At 37.2% G+C, this 19,845-nt stretch overlaps 1 protein-coding gene across 1 annotated transcript in view; it reads right to left on the minus strand.

Annotated features, from left to right (window-relative positions):
- Window positions 1-1,541: 1,541 nt before the first annotated feature.
- Window positions 1,542-19,845, minus strand: part of LOC125179314 (protein sickie-like) — a 35,840-nt gene continuing 17,536 nt past the window's right edge. Inside the window, exons 2-6 of the mRNA XM_047884934.1 lie at window positions 10,425-10,542; window positions 9,984-10,036; window positions 4,669-4,796; window positions 3,630-3,731; window positions 1,542-1,605 (exon numbers count right to left, since the gene is read on the minus strand). Of these exons, the coding sequence (XP_047740890.1) occupies window positions 1,542-1,605; window positions 3,630-3,731; window positions 4,669-4,796; window positions 9,984-10,036; window positions 10,425-10,542 (465 nt within the window). The remainder of the gene's footprint in view (window positions 1,606-3,629; window positions 3,732-4,668; window positions 4,797-9,983; window positions 10,037-10,424; window positions 10,543-19,845) is intronic.

Below are 19,845 nucleotides of genomic sequence, written 5' to 3' on the forward strand. Positions count from 1 at the left end.
TAAGCATTGTATGCAAATGAGCGTCGATCATAATAGAGAGGAGAGATGGGCCACGATAGCAGCGAGACAGTCTCTGATCTATTGAGTGGGCGAGCTAAGGGAGAGGCGATACACTCTAACATGTATATTTATTATATTCCATTAAAAATATAACCGAAACACTTGTGAACGTGGAAACTAGAGGCATTAATTTCGAGTTTCAATTATATTTTGGAAATGGAGGCTTCAATAAAGTTTTGATTATTTCACGATATGAAGCGACAAATTTTGTGGAGTCCAACGGGAACATAGTAATATCTAAAAAAAACTAGCTCATCTTCGTGGCTTTGCTTTTACGTTGCCTATTTTCTGACGTGAAAAACCTTCATCATGCATAATAATATCGGAATATAAGTGTAATGCTTCTAGTATATAGGAGCGAACTAAATATTTAACGCACATCAAGACCGGCGACTCAACAAGGTAACTTCATCAGTAACGTGAGTCTCTGTGTGGTCAAATTAAATTTAGTTTAATTGTCCGGTTTTCAGATGGACACAATTCAAGATGTTATACCGCGCGCGATTCGCGTATTATAATAATCCGATGTCTCGGAAAGAATTGGCAAAAATTTCACAGCAGACGTCAACACAAAATCCTACAATTACATTAACGCACACCAATGCAAACACATGCTCCACACAAAGACAACCTTACATCACACAACTAGAGGCTTGGCTATCAGGCAACAGACTCGGAGTAGCCCCAGACAAAATCAACAAGCACACTACTAACAAACCACAAAAAGGAGCATCAACACAAATCCACAACCCCATTAAACAACACCCTCATACCACACACGCGAAACCATGATTCTAGGTGTCACTTACAACACTTCCATGTCTTCCGGGCCACATGCAGAACATCAAAACAAAATACAGACCTAGGCTAAACACACTCAGAGCCCTCACAACATTCGGACAGAACAAAGAAATCCTCAAACTAGTGCACAAACAATACCGACGCTCAATGCTGGCCTATGCAAGTCCAGCCTGGGCTGCCATAATTTCACCCACACTTCACAACCACCTACAAACCATATGAAATACAGCACTCAGAATCGCACTTGGCAGCCTTCAAACCACATCACCCAGCCACGTCCACGCAGAAACCAAAGTTTCTGGAAGAACACCTCAATATGAGAGGCATCCAATTCCTTGCATCAGCAGCATTCTGTAACCCCATGAGCCCCTGCCATCACTTTCAGCATTTACCCTTTACACGCAGGCAAATAGCTAACACTCCATACAACTTATACCTCACAATACTTGACTTCTTACCCCCGTACACAGACCCAGCAAACTTTATCAAACATACACATGAACGTCTACCAGAATGCACTCTAGAATCTACCAATAAACAACATCATAGACGAAATACCGCCAGACATCAGCCATGCGGAGCAGCAGTTAAACCGTGCAGACAAAGTGCACCTCAGCAGACTCCGCTGCCGTCACCATCCCTCACTAAACTCTTACAAACACCGCCTGGATAGCACTCACTCAGACCTGTGCCCCCAACGTCATGCACTCCCCCACACCGTCAAGCATCTTCTGCTTGAGTGCTCTGACCCGGCAGAATAGGGATGTTATGCCTGCTCCGGGCAGGCATAACATCCCTCGCGCAGCTTTAATTGGTCTGAGCCGGCTGGGGTGGTAGAGAATGCATCAATTCCTTCTCTTTCAGTTCGGTGAGCAAGGCTCTCCTAGTGATCGCTTTGTCCCATGGTTCTGTTTTCCTATGCTCCCGTTTTCCTATGCTCCTGTTTTCCTATGGTCCCATTTTCCTATGGCCCTGTTTTTCTATTTTCCAGTTTTCCTATGGTCCCGTTTTCCTATGGTCCCGTTTTCCTACGGTCCTGTTTTCCTATGCTCCTGTTTTCCTATGCTCCTGTTTTCCTATGCTCCTGTTTTCCTATGCTCCTATTTTCCTATGCTCCTGTTTTCCTATGCTCCTGTTTTCCTATATGGTCTTTTTTCCCTGCGGAAATAAATAGTAGTGGAAACCACTGTTGATCAAGTCGACGGAAAGCTCTGCCCTCGGCTTGCCAAAACCTCTCGTTTATCCGACGCATACACTGAATAGAAATATATTTTCTTATGTGTAAATTCAAGTTCACCTCCTTCGCTACACAGGTGTATCAGTATATGCGTATGGTGACCTTCTAGGAGCTACTTTTATTGACAATGCATAAAATTGTTCATTAAAATTGATTACTATAGACGAAAAACACAGACGAGCATAATCAAGATAATACATCGTTATCGTAAAATTATAAATATTTTATAAATAAATGGATTCTTTTGGAATAATTGAGCGTTTATTTTTCGTAGATCTGACCAATATGGCTGCTTCTCGTAGCTCACAAGTTGATCTAATTTACATTTCTGAAATTTGGTTGTTACTTTTATTTGTATCTTTTATTGCTCTCATTTTTGCTAGACCATTCATCATTCACGCCGTTGTTGTGAAGTAACTGTAATTTACCCATTAACATTGCAAGTCAAGTGGCTTTTGTCCTGAGGCTGCATAGCATAGTGCATACGGCATACCCTATTTAATAGTTAAGTACGTTATTCCTTGGCACAGTAAATGGAAAATTTTTATTACCTTTTAAAACAAATAATAGAAACTGATTTTAATTTGTACCAAGTGAATTTCTACAACTTTTCAATATAGCATGCATTCTGTCAAGGAATATTTTTCGGTTAATAATTTATTAATAATAATTTTTCACGGAACAGATGAACACGTTTAGATTCGAACGACACTTGCTCGCTTGAATCCATCTGTAATTTTGTTTAAATCCCATCGTTTCTTTGAACCCCAAAAAATCGCAAAATGCTTCAGTTTCTATTGTGCCTATTAGTAGATCATAATTATTAAGTCTTCCTCGTCAAATAAAAGAGTTAATGCTAAAAAACTGCGTTCTCTATTTATAAATTCGTTTTCTTTTTCAAGTCTCCAGCGGAGACATCTTCATTTGAAATGCTCCATTGTCCACTGTAGACTCCTCTACCGTGGAGCTTTTGAGAAGCAGCTCGTTACTTTTCAGGCATTTAAAATATTTAAAATATAATAAAAATATTGAGATACGGAATAATATACAACTAATAACTATCGAATCAACTATAAACAGCGTGACGTGTTTCGGTTCCAGCTTCTGGAGACTGACGACTGAAGTGAAGGCTTGGCCGCTTAATAATTAAAAGCCGCTTTAGCATTAGACGATATTGAAATTTCTTCACCGCTTAGCAAACTTGAAAAATTAATAATAAACACGTGAAATTACCACAAAATGAATAGTTGAGGTAGCAATTTTATTCATCCTCAATTCTCGCGGGAATAATTAGTCGCAACCTCTGTTAGCGATGCCTATCATCCTATGGTCCATTTCCGCTTACAGGACAAAAGTTAAGAAATGAAAGTTAAATGATAGTGTTATGTAGACATCAAGAAGTTGGAACTCCCATTACAATTTTATGTATATAACCACATAATAAAATGCTATGCTGCTTATTGATCGAATCCATTTTGTTTATTTTTTCGTGGCTATTCGAGTTGTTCTTTGTAATTCTATTTGATCTCACCTATTTGGCGCAGGCGCCGTTGACTCGCTTTCCATCTTCTTCTCACGGAGTTTATCAAGTTCTCTTCTTTCTTGCAGCAGTTGCTTCTGCTGTTGCTTGTACCTGCAGTTGTAAAACTCAATTACTTCAACTTCAACGATTTCCTATTACAAATTAATTGCGAACTAATTATTTGAAAAGCCAACTTCCACCTCTGAACGAAGTAGTATTAAGCCGACTGCTTTGGGTATTAACAGTGATTCTCCGCGAAATTAAAAATAGTTATAGTTCCGCTTTAATTTCTAAGAAGTTTACAATTTTAGCCTCGGATAAAAATTTAGGATAACGGATAGAAAATTTAGTTTAAGTGTAACTTAATAATTTATGAAACGAAAGAATTAATTTTTCAATAGATCACATTGAAGTTAACTGTAGAACATTCTTACTTTATTTAGAACATTTACTATACAAAATTCGCTCAATTATTTGACTTCCATGAGTCCCCAAATATATTTATAGATGTCGAACACTATATAGGTACGCAATGGTAACACGGAGATTGGCTGCACGATTGTGGGTAGCAGTTCATTCATAGTAACCGTTTGTACAACAGGTACAAATAATTCATTTGTATAGTAAAAACGTTGTATAAAATGTATAATAATATCAGTTTGTGCAACAGGTACAAGCTATTAATCATGAACTGTAACTGTAAAATATCTGCGTCCGTAAAGCAGTACCAAGTATAAAACATACTACCCGTCCGCACAACACGCGAGTACAAAAAATTATCCTCTGGGAAGCAGTATGATTATATAAACTTACCCGTGTGTACAGCGTAAAAAAATTACGTCCGGGGAGCAGTTCAAGTATAACGAAATACCCATTTGCCGTCTGTACAACAGGCAAGTGTAAAAAATAACCGTCTGGGTAGCAGTCCAAGCATCTAAACACAACAGTTGGTACATCAGGTCTAGTATGAAAAATAACCGTCTGTCTAAGTAGCAGTTCAAGTATATAAACACAGCAGGTCTAGGGTAACAACAACATCGCAGCGCACCTGGAGAGGGCGAAGAAGAGCGACAAGACCGCCTTGAGGTTGCCCTCTTTGACGTCGCGAGCGGTGAAGCCGTCGAGTGCCACGCCCAAACCCGACAGAAACACAAGGCATGCGTTGATGTTCTCAACCTGCAAAGATAATGCAACGAATAAATAAAGTAAGATTTTTATATTAGGGTAATGTTAGAATACAAGATTTCAGTTGCTTTCCACATGCAACTGAAATTAAGGAGTGTAAATCGGAGCCGTGAAAACGTTCATTACATCATTTTAAAACAGAGGCGTGACTTGTAGTTGAAAAAGAACTATATATTAATGAATCGAGTCGCAGATGAAATATTATGAAGCACAGAGCAAGTTTTTCGCAAGCATAAAATTTCCCCTTTAATATTAATAAATTGAAGGACAACTTAGTAGGAAAGGTTAACATTTTCCTACCTTCATATTTACATATTTTTTCAAAGAAAATACAAAATAGCCTTGTCCTCAAATTAAACGCTCGCATAACCTTGTCTAAGTTGGCGTACTTTGCGCTTACTTTATTTGACAATAATTACAGGTATTATAAGCAGTTGACAAAATACTAATAAATATTACATTTTACTCTTCAAAAATTCATTCAGCGACGTTAAATTCACTGACTGGTCCGATTTGATAAAAATATTGTACTTAAAAACGCGTGAGAAACTAACTATATTGGTCCATACCAGAGCTATTAAATTCACTACATAATCATTAATTAATTGAACATCAATAAATTCATCGCAATACTCTAAAAACATCCAAAAATTCCGCCAGTATAAAGAAATTAAATGGTACCAAGCTTGAAACTACTTCATGATTTCGTCATTAAAGGCGATACTTATTATGCTGCACGTTGCGCATAATTCAGCAATTATGCTCGGAATTTCTCAGTGCAAAACAATTTCAGAAGGCAACAAATAAAACATTTAAAATAAGTAAAATGCGAGATGATTAATTGTCGCTTAGTTTCTCACTCACTGAAAGCAAGTTCGGGACTCGTACATGAACTATGATTTCAGAAATACATACCTACTTGCACAGTCATTTACTCTTTGGCTTGGCACACTTCTAACCAGTAACAGACCATTTTGAAACGTATATACTAATTTCGAGAAATCCATTCATGTAATTTTTCGCAAAATTGTAGACTGTTTTGTAGACAGACCATTGCGTTTGTGCGCAGTCCATTACACGCAGGGAACGAGGCCACCCACACCCTCTCACACGGCCGTCATCGCAATTTGCCGCACGTGTCCAACACGGAATTACCGTGCAGAGTATATTATATATATTGCTCGGTGCTGTATCTGTGGTCGTCCGTCCCGAGAATACATCACTTAACATGACTACCGAGAAGCTGAATCACAAGATTCAGCACCCAAAATAAGGAGTAACACCGTAGAGTGTCAAAGTTACAACACGGAATTACCGTGCAGGGTATATTATATATATTGCTCGGTGCTGTATCTGTGGTCGTCCGTCCCGAGAATACATCACTTAACATGACTACCAAGAAGAAACGCTTTAATTGTTACGGAACTATTGCATGAAATTGACCAGAGTGGGATTCTCTCCGAAATAGAACTCAATGCGATTTGTTTTGTAATCAGACAGTGAAAGTGAATATCGAGCAATGTTGAGTATGTTCTCAGGATAGCGATGCCGATCAAGCCAAACCTGTAAATAATTCATTCACATATCTGTCGATAAAAATGTTCTTAGTTAAATGAATTAATTATTCTTTTTAAGAATGAAAATGAATAATAAATTTTTGTAATGAGGCTAACATCGAAGATTTCAGAGCAAAAATTTTTTATTTTTGTCACAGATCCTCGCCCAAGCAATCGTTTACCAAGTTACTGACTCAACAAGAGACACAAACGTCAAGACATCCTCGCTAGAAACATAAAGTATTCGCTTGAGCAAGTCGACCGCTCAAGAACATCGCTGTTAAACAATTAAGACATTTAGGCTTGCTCGCCAAAATTAGACACGTGCAGCTACGGCATGACTACGTTTGCATGAGATAAAGCGATACGAGTACCAACAGTTGTCATTGAGAAATACTACACTATAGTATTCAGGGCCTATACTTTCAAAACTCGCTAAGTGAACGTATGTATTTACGCTCTATTTACTTGTCTATGATTGGTGTATTTTGCTTGAAAGGCCGTCAATGATTGGCTGATGAACTTACGATCTCATAACTTTTTTGAAAGTATGGGCCCAGAAGTAGTACAGTATTCAATGACAAATCACTGACTGGTCGTGGTTAATGTCAAAGCTTATGACAGCACAAGCTAGCATTTCATAATACACGCTCACTTCATTATTAGCATTGGTGATGACAAGCCAAACTTGCTCTAATTCGGGTGTCAAAAAAACGGGTAGGTTCCTTTTGCCGGTGTCGACTTGTATGAATGAGCGCTAATTTTCACTTAATGTGTCACTTTTCGGATGTTAAACAAAAACTATCTAAAGTCAATTCTGGTATTCACATCAACGCACCGAGTTTCTAGTCTTCAATGGCCCTTATTGGGGCAAGAAAACGAAATAGGAAGTGACTTTTTACCGCCACGAGACGCCCAGATGAACATCAAACAAAAGCTTCAGACCAACACGCGAAGTCAAACAGGGACTTTTCAAGACACGCACGCGCAGCTTCCATCATAAACACAAAGTCCTAACTTTAAACACTGAACCATCTTGGTGCAGGTAAGGGACTTTCGATATGATTTGAAAAATGATTACCCAAATGATTGTGCTGCGACGACGCTTTTTGCGAGATGATCTAACATAAACTGTCCTCGTATTTAGCCTCGAGTATGTCAATGAAATAGATCTCGACTATTCGCGTAATTTTTGTGTGAAATTATCAAGTGAAAAATAGACGTTAGCTAAGGACTATCTGGAAGAGTATCTTCACATAGTTATAGATAAAATCCATGATGGATTTTCATGGGCTGTGCCAATTAGAAGCCACATAAAAAATTCGACTTCCATGTCAGCTTATCACAAGTTTACCAACAAGAATATTTTGCGATTAATGTAAATTGATGAAAATTATTCCAATATGATTTGATTCTTCAGGTCGGCACTGAACCAATTTTATGAATGAATTCTGTATTGGATTTGAAATCAATAGAGTATAAATTCTTCATATATAAATTTCAAATCAATAAAGTATAAATTCTTAGGAAAGTACCTTTCGAAATTTCATAGGTTTTGCTGTTAGATCGAAGCTATAAATACTGAAGATCATATCATCCCCCATACGGCAACAGGAAAATGACGATATTCGGAAAAAAATTGTTCATGGAACTAGAAAGTTTTGAAGGCAAAAATACAAAAATATTGAAACAAATCAGACGACAAACAAAATCATTCCAAAAACTTGATAACGATATAAGTCGATGTTTTAAGGTCAAACATTATAACATGTATAAATACTAACAGCTGCCGCAAGTAACAGGAACAGCGCACGAAAGTAGAAGTAGGTAACGGCTAACCTAACCTAACCTAACCTAAGCTAACGAAAATAACATAAAGTAACAGCTGACGAAAATAACAGCTGACATCAGTAACGGTTTATAACAGCTACTATAAATAACAACATGCAACAGCTGATGAAAATAACAGTAGGTAAAAGCTGACGAAAGTAAGTTGGTAGCAGCTGACGAAAATAACAGAAAGTAAAATTGACGAAAGAAGCAGTTCGTAACAGCTAACGAAAGTAACCAAATGTAAGTTTGCATCAGCTGATGAAATTAACAAAAAATAGCAGTAGGATAATGGCTGACAAAAGTACGCTGGTAACAGCTAATTTAAGTAACAGAAAATGACAGTAGGAATCAGCTGACGAAAGTTATTTGGCGACAGCTAACGAAAGTATAATAGAAAATAACAGTAGGTAACAGCTGACGAAAGTAACTTAGTAGAAGCTGGCGAAAGTAACAAAAAATCGCAGTAGGAATCAGCTGACGAAAGTAACTTAGTAGAAGCTGGCGAAAGTAACAAAAAATCGCAGTAGGAATCAGCTGACGAAATTTATTTGGCAACAGCTAACGAAAGTATAACAGAAAATGACAGTAGGTATCAGCTGGCGAAATTTATTTGGCAAGAGCTAACGAAAGCATAACAAAAAATAACAGTAGGTAACTGCGGACGAAAGTTAGTTGATAACAGCAAATGAAAGTAGCAGAAAATAACTGAACGAAAGTAGCTAAGCTGGGCTAGCCGCCCCAGGTGAAGCTACGTAACCCAGGCATATCGCGGTGCCTCTAAGAGCCTAGTCATGCCAAGGCTGAGGCTGAGGACCATAAATATTTACTTCACAAGAGGGCAGCTCCGTCCCATCTGGCATGCTACCATTCCACCACTAAAATAAGTGTTAAATCTACAATAGCATTTTCTAAGAAACAATAAAACGTGTAATTAAAATCGTAAGTAGAAAATTTTATCTATATGGGATATAACAGGAAACTAATTCCAATCGTATTACTGGGTATATTGTCCGCTTAGTCTTAGTATGATTTTCCAAGCGTTATAAAATGTCGATAGTTTTTACAATCAAACTTTATTTTTATTCGATTTCTTATAATCGAAAAATGAAGTCAACACTTAAAAATTAGAATTCTAATGTTATACTTAATTATATATGAGCTTAATTAATGTTTCAAAATCATATCTGGTGAGAGATAATCAAGCTCGGCCGAATTGAAACTTTTCTCGTCTGAATTTGAGTCTCGTCTGAATTAGAGCATTAATTTACTTAAAATTCTCTCAACAAATATTCGCATTAGACACATTCTGATTGCCTGTTGAATAACAATTCACACTTGAAACCACAAAAAATCAAAACTGAACTCCTATATTATGCTATAGTTGACACATACTTCTAGAAAATATCAGCATTCATTAATAATATCATTATTATCACTGTAAAGCGTCCCTGTCTAGACGCTCGGGAGCTCAAAAAAAAAACCACACACGTTTTAATAACATAGTAAATACCAAACAAACTAGTCTCAAGTTTGAAGAAGCCATGTTTAAGAAAATAACAGCAGAGCTAAAAAATTGCATTTTACTAAATTTAAATTTTATATATTACCGATCTAATTTAGTAAGATTCCATTTCTTCGATTTATTTCAAATGTGATAGGCGAATACGCACAATTTACAAAAAACTTGTGAGTTTAAAAAAAGTATAAAATTTAATGGTAATCATTTAACAAGATCGTGATAATGAAGAAGAACTAGGTGAAAATTCATAACGAAATAGCGAATACTCACCATTTGAGCGGAACCTTTTGGTTTCTTGACGACATCGGGAACTTTGAGACCAGCTGTAAGCGAATAAAACTTCAATTATGTAAACAATTTGCCGTATTTTAAAATAATTAGATACGCCAGAACTTTTTCAAGGTAAGAATTACACAGCATTGAATAGATTGTATTTAGATCAGATTTTAGAAATGTTCGAGGTATGTATAAGGATTGATACATTTTTAGCAATTTTTAATAATGAGACAAGTCAGACAACATAAGAAATCATTTCATAGAATCAGCTTTGTTTTAGATTGAATAATTCACAGTTAAAAGATCACTAAGTAATATAAATTCGAATTATAAATAGAGTTGGAAGTGGTTTGCTACATAAATGATCTCGTATTTCACTCGTGATTTTCCACCAAGAATCATCAGGAAAACAATTAAGAAAAAATTATCACTCACTGACGGCTTCGATGACGTCAGCAAGAATCGTTCCATCCATGACGTCATTCTGCAGGTCGGTGATGTGGCGGCGACTGCGGCTCTTCTGCAGGTAATGGTTGGCCCAGTCCGTGTAGATCTGCACAATATTATAATAAATATAAATAATAATTTATAAATAAAACCATAATCCAATGAATGCATGTTAAACCCTTGAAAATACATGATTGAATGCATGATGAACCAAGTTCTACATGCGTAGAAGGCAAATTCCGCGAAATTATCAAAATTTACAAGTGGTTAATAGGTCGATGAATGACGTACGTATTTATTTCGTCCAAAATTGACCCTATGAGACAGGCAAATGCAAATTGTACAAGAATTCCAAATACTTAACCGTTTTAGAAAAATGTGTAGAAAATAACAAGTGTAGAAAATAACAATAAACGCATGCTAGAGAGACTATCGTAGTTGAGGGCTTTCTAAGTTAAACTTTCAGCGACATCAGAAATTTTATTTCATCATTTTTTAATCGGAAATTTGTTCACAGTCTTATTAAAATATAATCTGTAAATTATTCGCACTTGTTACGCCGCGCCACATTTTCTTCGCAAGCTGGCCAATAGTTGAATTAAAATAACGTACACGTTTACTGGGTGCACTGATTATTATTTTCAAATGTAGCATGATTCAAGCATCAAATGATACAAAATTGCGGTTATAATTATTATAAATTTAATACTACACTGACGACTGTACCCTGTACAGTCTACAGTCGTCACATATCCAGTACCCACTGCACAGGCCCTTTAAGTAAATCTTTTAAAAAATGGGGATAATTATTTTTTGTATAGGATGCAAGAACTAGCGGACAATAAATTATTGAGATATAATTTATAATTCTTTCGAAGCTTCTATCAATATAGTTCTATGAAGAAACGAAAAATTTTTCAATACAATCAACACGAGATATTTCATGACATCTCATGATATGTATAAATATCCTACAGTCAGAGAGTTTCACCCAGAGTAATAAGTGCGGTGATTGTGGCAGAAATGTCTTCATTTTTCTCTTAATTTGAAGGTTCCCTCTCTGGCCTTCCTCACAATACCGTGGAAGCTTCTCTAATTATCTGGAGAGCGGCGCGGTAAAGCGAACATGTCACTACCAGAACATCCCTCCGAGGCACTCGAGGGAGAAAACAGCACCGACTCACCCAATAGGTGACTCAGGCAATGCAATAAAAGGTGTGATGCACTTAGGAGTAGATGCTATTCAGAGAGTAGAACTCAACATAAAACCAAAAGCATAAATATTCTTGAGATTTAGAATCTCTTTCATAAACGAAGCTTGCAAATAAAATAATTTCTGAAGCACAATCACATTTCCAACACACTCGATCACGTAGATCGAAATCGGACAAGTACACTTGACCAGAAAAATAAATTAGATTTCTAACACAAGTCTAATAAGAAAAATTTTACAACTAATCAAAAATACCGGTACGTCAACAAAATGAACGTTTAAGAGCTTTGGCTCCCATAATAAACTGTTACGTACGCGTACTCAAATGTAAAATTCAACACCTCAGCTGTCACAGCAACTATAAAACTATATAATTTATTCAGTATAATATCTCGGTGAGCAAACGTCAGCAGTGAAGCTTCACTAAGCCAACACCTCGTAACAAATTATAACCTAAAACTCCCATACGCCTTCGTTTAGGTGGCCGCCTATTATTCAGCTTCCATTTTCATTAGGGTAGCGAACGTGGTCATATTGCTTGGTGACAGCAGCGGAGGTGTTGTGATAAGAGCGGTCTAGGGGCTAATTGGTTGTAACATCAGCCTGCGTGATGACCCTTGTCTTAATGAACGTAACGCAACGACGATGCTCGTTATGTGAGAAGCGATGATGCTTCGCCATGACTGGTGTTTGGATAAAATTTAATAAGTTATCACTAGTGGTAGTGGGTCACAACGACATGATAATTTTACTGATACCTTCGCTCGTTTCAATCGTTGTACAACTTTGGAAAAGTAATTAATGAACGGACAAAACGTATCCAAATGATACATGAACGGAAGATATCAACATTATTAAATCACTGATTGAAATGTGATCAATTAAATTTCAAGAAAACTTGTTGATTTGTAATTTTCAAGCCAGGAAGTATAAATTTGCATTAGGCTTCATGGAATATTCTAACGCAATTACAATGGTTATAGGAATGTACATGTACTAGAATATTAGGCAAGCTTTGCAAACGTTATTTAGGGAAAATTAAAGAGAGCAGGAAAGCTCCCCAAATATCATTCAATGATTCCGAATCAGAAAACCACACAAAAATACTCGAGAGATCCTGTTGCCAGACGAATAGAACCGTTGGGTCCTGTAATCGTGACGTTTTCAACCAAGTCAATGAAAAACTAAATGACTAAGATCGGTCTGACTTTGGAATGATCAATACAAGTTAGGAGCATTCGTGACTCAGCAATGTGGTGTTGCGACCACCGCTGGGAGGCCGATTGGGTATAGGCCTGTTCACATTGTTTGTTCCAAGGAATACCGAAGTGTCCCACGAAGCGTGAAAGTGAAAATTACAGTTTTTCCTTATTGTGATACTTTTTACACGATTTATATCGTCGTGAACACGACAATCAACACTCGACTTTCCTCAGATTTTGATTTTTAAAAGTATATAGTATTCTGTTCTTATCAACAGACGTTCGATTGTTGAGAGCAATATAGATAAAATATTAAAAGAATGATCATTAAATATTCTAGAATAAATCCGTATATTCAGTACCAGAAGATTCATCCATGCATTAGGAAATTCATAGCATAGAAAACATCAAACTACTTTTGAAACGGAGCATTCGTAACCCCGAGGAAGTTCTAGAAAAAGAAATTAACAAAATCAGTTGAAGCTTAGTCCGCGACCTTATGACGTCATTCCCAACTAATTTCCACCTCACCAGCACGAATACTGTCATATATGACATACGGCCTGCTATACACATATTGATAGCTAATCGCATTTAGTATAGAAATTAGATGACGAGCTCTTCTTCAATGACTCCTTCGGGACCGCTGCCCGCCCCGCCTCTACTAGCTGAACTCTGGCCGCTGTCACCTCTACTCTGCTACTCCCTCTCTGTACGAGAGACAGACGCCGCTCTGGCGAGCTTTGCAACCGACTTTTTTTGCATGCACAGTTAAAAGTAGTTACTGTCTCTGGAGTCCATTTAATTTTGAGTTTGGATTGTTGTGCGGTTCAGTAATATCGTAGTTGAGTAGTAATTGTCGAGTTTGGTTTACAGGTACCATTTCAAGAACATTGCATGCATTAAAACTTGATTTTCTTTCGTGTCAAACCACTTATAACATAATTAAAAAGTTCTTACGCGATATCACGTCCAAAACATTTTCATTGTTGTTATACTGAGAATGATAAATTTCAGAACGCCAAACCACTGTTACATTACATTCCTAACTCAATAAAAATAGCCCACAGAGCTACGGGTCAAAGCATATCACATTAATCAGTCATTGCAAGTCTTATGCACCGAAGTTTTCGCTGGCATTCACACACATCAGTTTCACCAGAAATCAAGTAGTCAGCTGAAATTGTGAAGAGAGCAATTAAAATGCTCGGAAGCAATCATAACGCACCAAGCTCAGCAAGTTAATCACGAGCTACTGTGATAATTACTTCTAGCGTTTGAGCGCCTTGTGGGCATTAGATAAAAAATCATGGCCCATAATATCATAGAACATCGCAATAATATTTCACCATTGAACCGGAAGTTCCAACAATTAAGAAACTGCCCACAAAGCCGCTTGTAATCAGGCACGGCACTGCTATAACAAAACCTCAAACGGGTTTGGCTCAAGTGGTAATCGCAGACCGAAATGTGAAAATTCGAGATTGTGCCAAATTTCCCTTGATTATACGTGACCCCATGTGACGACATATTGCACCCATGAGCGTGAATAGCGACTGTCACTTTCAGGGCATTGTAGGTGTGATACTGACAACATAATAACCTAATAGCCTGAGGCTCAAGTGTTTGAAGTGCGTATGAAAAAGACAGAAGAGCACTCTAAACTGTAACGCGTTTGACACGGTGTTCGTATGCCTTAAAAACTTGCTATTAAAGGGGAAATATACATTTGAAATCCGTAAAATTATTAGAAATAAAAAAGTTTTAGAAGAGAGTTAAAAATTGAAAGAATATTAAAATTCCATATATACGCAAAATATAATGTACATCACTTTCATGCAGTAAAATAATACAAATGAACATTAGTCCTTTGTATCATATATTAAATAGGTACATAGCATTTAAATATATATCAGTTATTATCTCTGCACGGTGAAACAGTAATCTGTACAAGAATTTGGAATTCGCATCTGTACAATGCGAAATTGAAGCAGAATAAAATCCACTTCTAATAGCCACTGCAGAGATTAAATATGAGCCTTCAAATACTTGATGGACCATCAACGCGTCTGGGTAGCGCCAATGAAGTCAAGCGAGGCAATAATTGCAGGGATGACTGACGTGTAAATTGAGTGCCGTCCAAACACCTCGGCATTTCTACTGGAATTACCCGCGGCGCCAAACTCCTGAGTGATGGCTAGTCTTCGATCATCTACTAGGATCAAAGAAGACTTGTTTGCGATCATCTTGTGTTGATCTTTATTGATCAAAAAGAATGTTTCTGCTATGATATTAAATGTACTCGCAAAATTTGTACAAATTTGCATTATTTGGAATAGGGGAGTTTGTAACTTGATGGTAGAAAAATATATATAATCAGTTATCGAAAAATCTCAGAGATACACAAATGATACGTAACCAATTAGTGCTGCTCTGTCTAGAAGTTATTCTTGATAATTAGAAATAAACCTCGCATACTCTCACCAACTTATACCTGCAATTCTAGCGTTTCTGTTGTCACCGGTCAAAAAATATCCGTTTATTTCGTTGTGATTAATCCTTGATTCAAAATTTAAAGAATATACATGAATCATAGTTCAATCAATCAATTGTCTGGATAGTAGTTGATAAAATTACGCATACAGTCATGCACGGCTTAAATTGCATAATTTATGTCTAAACATACATCATCAACTGCTTTGAAATTTGCCTCAATCCAACAGCTTTCACAAATATCATTAAAATACAGAAATGCCAAGCAAAGTATGCAAACGGAGAGCACAGACAGCGTATCCCAACTTGATCTCCCATCGTCTCCTTATTCTTCATTCCGGAAAAAGTGATAAGGCTTCACCGACTCGATGCAATATTGAGTGACTGCCTGTCCACAAGGAGAATAGAAATGGCGCATTACAACATAATGGCTTTATACGCGGCAACAACGGTTTTGCAGACAGCCGGTTTCTGAAAGTAACTTGGAAGTTACGACTTGGAAAAATAACAATAATTTGAATTAGAAAGGCCCATGTATATTATTCATATATATGGATTTTTGCATGAATTAACATCTAATTGAACCTTCTATAATTTAAAATCGTACGTTATTATAGCACTTGTTATATTTATGTATAGGTATAAAGTATAAATAAAAATCGTACGTTATTATAGCACTCGTTATATTTATGTATAGGTATAAAGTATAAATATATACTTTCTATTATGAAAAAAAAAAATATTCCGCGTATGTACACTTCACAACTTGTGGACTAGATGCGACCCGAGTAGTAGATTTTTGCTTGGAAATCGAGAGCTTTCATGTTAGTGAAGAGTTTTATAGGACGCTCAATATTTTACAGAAAGGCGAGTTTACAAGCAAGTCAAATATATACATTGTGTTCCATCAAGTATTTCGTATTACGAGTATGTCAAGAATAATGTAAAAGGTCTTGTTTTTAGAAGCATTTCTAGATATTTCAAGTTTTGCAAGTCAAGTATTGTACTCCGTTAAGTTTTTCGTAGCATCTCAAGTATATCGTCAAGGGAACAGCAAATCTTTTAACGGGTTAGGTGTTTCGTAGTACGTTTTTTCTAAGAAGCGATTAAAAATATTGTTACAGTACCGTTCTCTACCGTGTTGCCGTACTTTACTCACAGTAGTGTTGCAGGACAAAGTAGTGTTTTGCAGTACCTTACTCAAAGTAGTGTTTTGCAGTAACTTACTGAAAGTTGTGTTGCAGTACACAGCAGTGTTGTGCAGTACCTCACTGAGAGCAGTGTTGCAGTACACAGCAGTGTTGTGCAGTACCTCACTGAGAGCAGTGTTGCAGTACACAGCAGTGTTGTGCAGTACCTCACTGAGAGCAGTGTTGCAGTACACATAAGTGTTTTGCAGTACCTCACTGAGAGCAGTGTTGCAGTACACAGCAGTGTTGTGCAGTACCTCACTGAGAGCAGTGTAGCAGTACACAGCAGTGTTTTGCAGTACCTCTACTGAAAGTTGTGTTGCAGTACACAGCAGTGTTTTGCAGTACCTCTACTCAAAGTTGTGTTGCAGTACACAGCTTTGTTTTGCAGTACCGGTACCTCACTGTAAGTAGTGTTGTGCAGTACCGCACTGAGAGCAGTGTTGCAGTACACAGCAGTGTTTTGCAGTACCTCACTGAGAGCAGTGTTGCAGTACACAGCAGTGATTTGCAGTACCTCACTGAGAGCAGTGTTGCAGTACACAGCAGTGTTGTGCAGTACCTCACTGAGAGCAGTGTAGCAGTACACAGCAGTGTTTTGCAGTACCTCTACTGAAAGTTGTGTTGCAGTACACAGCAGTGTTTTGCAGTACCTCTACTCAAAGTTGTGTTGCAGTACACAGCNATTTGTGCACATAACTGGAACCATCAAAATGTGATATCTGAACAGAAAAAAAACATTAATTCATTCATTAATACATTCCGCATTGAAACAAATATCCATGTGCGATATCTCAACAGACAAAATCACACATTCACTTTATGCTACATTTCTCATTTTTACTAACATAGATTTGTGATAGCTTGAATCAGATGAAATGTTAAAAATTTCTGGTTTGCGCCTATCAAGTTAACTTAGGATGGGGTGGCTCAATTAAAATCAATTATTTAAGAGTGGCTTTTGAATAAAACGTATTCAATATAATTCCTACAATATTCAGCAATGTAAACAAATTGCATGAGAGAGTTATTTCAACAGAGCTCAATAGTTTCTACCCCTTGCCATAAAATGAATACTCTCCACATTTCCACAGCAAACTACTGTCGAAAAAACTCGAGAATTTTTTCCCGTGCATATTTTATTAAGGTATTGAACATCGGAATTCAATCCGAGGAAATCCGAGATGAAACGACAACTCGACAATTCCATCACAAGCAAATGCGTCTTTGTATCAACGTGATATTCGGACATCCGCAAAAATCGATGACGAATCTGTTTCACCAGCTCAGTCAGAATGGCAAAAAGTCTAAAAGGAAGATACCTTGCTGGAGAAAAGCATTGGTTTCACTTACGAAAAATATAAAATGTAGGTAATCTGGAGCGGACTGAGAAGCTATTGAGGAAAGAGGCTACTCCCCAACTGTAATCTTATTTAGAGCACTGCTATGTGAGGGTTTTATCTTGAAAGAAATGGCCGTGCGAGTCCACAGGGAATCCTAAAGGACGAACTCCATAAAATATGGGTGAGCTACGTGCCGCCTTTGGCAGGATACCACCATCAGGTTACTGATCCTGAGGTCGGTCGGAACGAGCGCACATATCGAAGCTAATTTACGGGGCCGGGGGCGGCTACCGCCAAGAGTAGAATAGATTTTACTGAAATTCGAACACTTAGATTAAAAAAATTAAATCTTGTGGCCTGAGTGTGTGCTGTAGTGTACATGTCATGCATTGTGAGATCAACGCAGAGTTGTAATTGTTTCATGAAAATTTAATTGAAAACTCAAAATTCACATCCAAAAGCTTGGTCATGCTCAAAATTAAATGAGAAACATTCAATAAATCACCAGGTGACAAATTATTCAGGAAACACCGCAATGATGCTACGATTATATATAATACTAAATTGATACATTAGATTAGATTAGGATTAATCTTTTTCCAAGTGATCCAGAAAATGCTGTTCAACGGATCGACAACTTACTAAACTCATCTCTGGCTTGAAAATAAGTATAAAGTCACCGCATTGCTCTCCGAATATCAATCCTTAGCCATTCGTTTCTTACATATCATCGCAGTTTCAAGTAACTTAAGAAATTCAAAGTTTAGTTGAATTAAGATATTCAGAGAAATGTAAACTTGCTCATTCACGTTTCGAGAAGACTTGTAATAATAAGAAACTAAGAAAAAACTAAAACCCAGCTATTCTAACGCTCATTTAACATTGTGAGCACAGACTATTACCAAGTATAACCCCAGACAGACTATATACCAAGTATTTTTGCCTAACAATATCTCCAATGCTAAACTCCATGGGTCAATGAAAGATTCATTTCGCCGCTCGAATACGATGGTGGCCCCGAGTTCCTTTTATACCCCATACGGTGCCAACTGGTGTACGTACGTGTTGCAAACACCAGGTCAACGAGTACGCAGCCAATATTTATTACATATCTAATTTCGGATGTAATATTTACTCGTTCACAAAATTACAGTATTCATGAGCAAGTAAACTATTTATCAACTACTAATGACGAGTATTCGGGATTGAATTAATTTGGCACATCAGAAATTTTTCCAACAATAATGATTATTATCCAACATGTTCAACATACATTTTACAATTGCGAGAACACAACGAATACAAGCTGTTGCAACAATTAAACAGCTAAACACATTTTACCTTCAGTATATGTTCATTCTTGCGCAATATTAAAAACAGTCATAATTGCCTCGATTAATCCACTTAACTTCAGAAACTCGATAATAATGGCTCCTCAACGCCTTTAAATTTCCTGCGAAGCTGAATAATTGAATGTAAATATTCTGATAAGCTTAGGAGAAAATACAAGTGTTAACATATATAAATTAGCATTCGAAGTAAAAAGAATGTAATAATATTCGAGCAGTCACGAATACTCGGGTCGGCCACACGTTTCAAAAGACAAAAATAAACATCCGTTAGCAAATTCGTGCAGAAAGAACTCCCGACAACGATTACTGAAAAAGCCAGTTTTAAATAGGTACTTAAACAAAGACCCCAACCAGCCACACATAAACTTAAAATCATTCTTATCGATAAACTTAACTATAGGCCTCTCTCCGCCAGTCCGCTTCACTTTGTAGGAGTTACAACGGCTATAGGTTGGTGCCGACAACCTGTAATTTAAGTGTCGCTCTAATCGCGTTAACTGAGTCGTCAAAAGCCGGTAGCGTAAGTCAAAGCCGTAAAATGTCGCCGCTCTCTGCTTTGAAGTTCATCAGAAGGTATTCATGATATCATATACATCGACTTAGGGTCCAAAATCGC

Source organism: Hyalella azteca, unplaced genomic scaffold (genome assembly GCF_000764305.2).
Source record: "Hyalella azteca isolate HAZT.00-mixed unplaced genomic scaffold, Hazt_2.0.2 contig2030, whole genome shotgun sequence".
Classification (NCBI taxonomy): Eukaryota; Metazoa; Arthropoda; class Malacostraca; order Amphipoda; family Hyalellidae; genus Hyalella; species Hyalella azteca.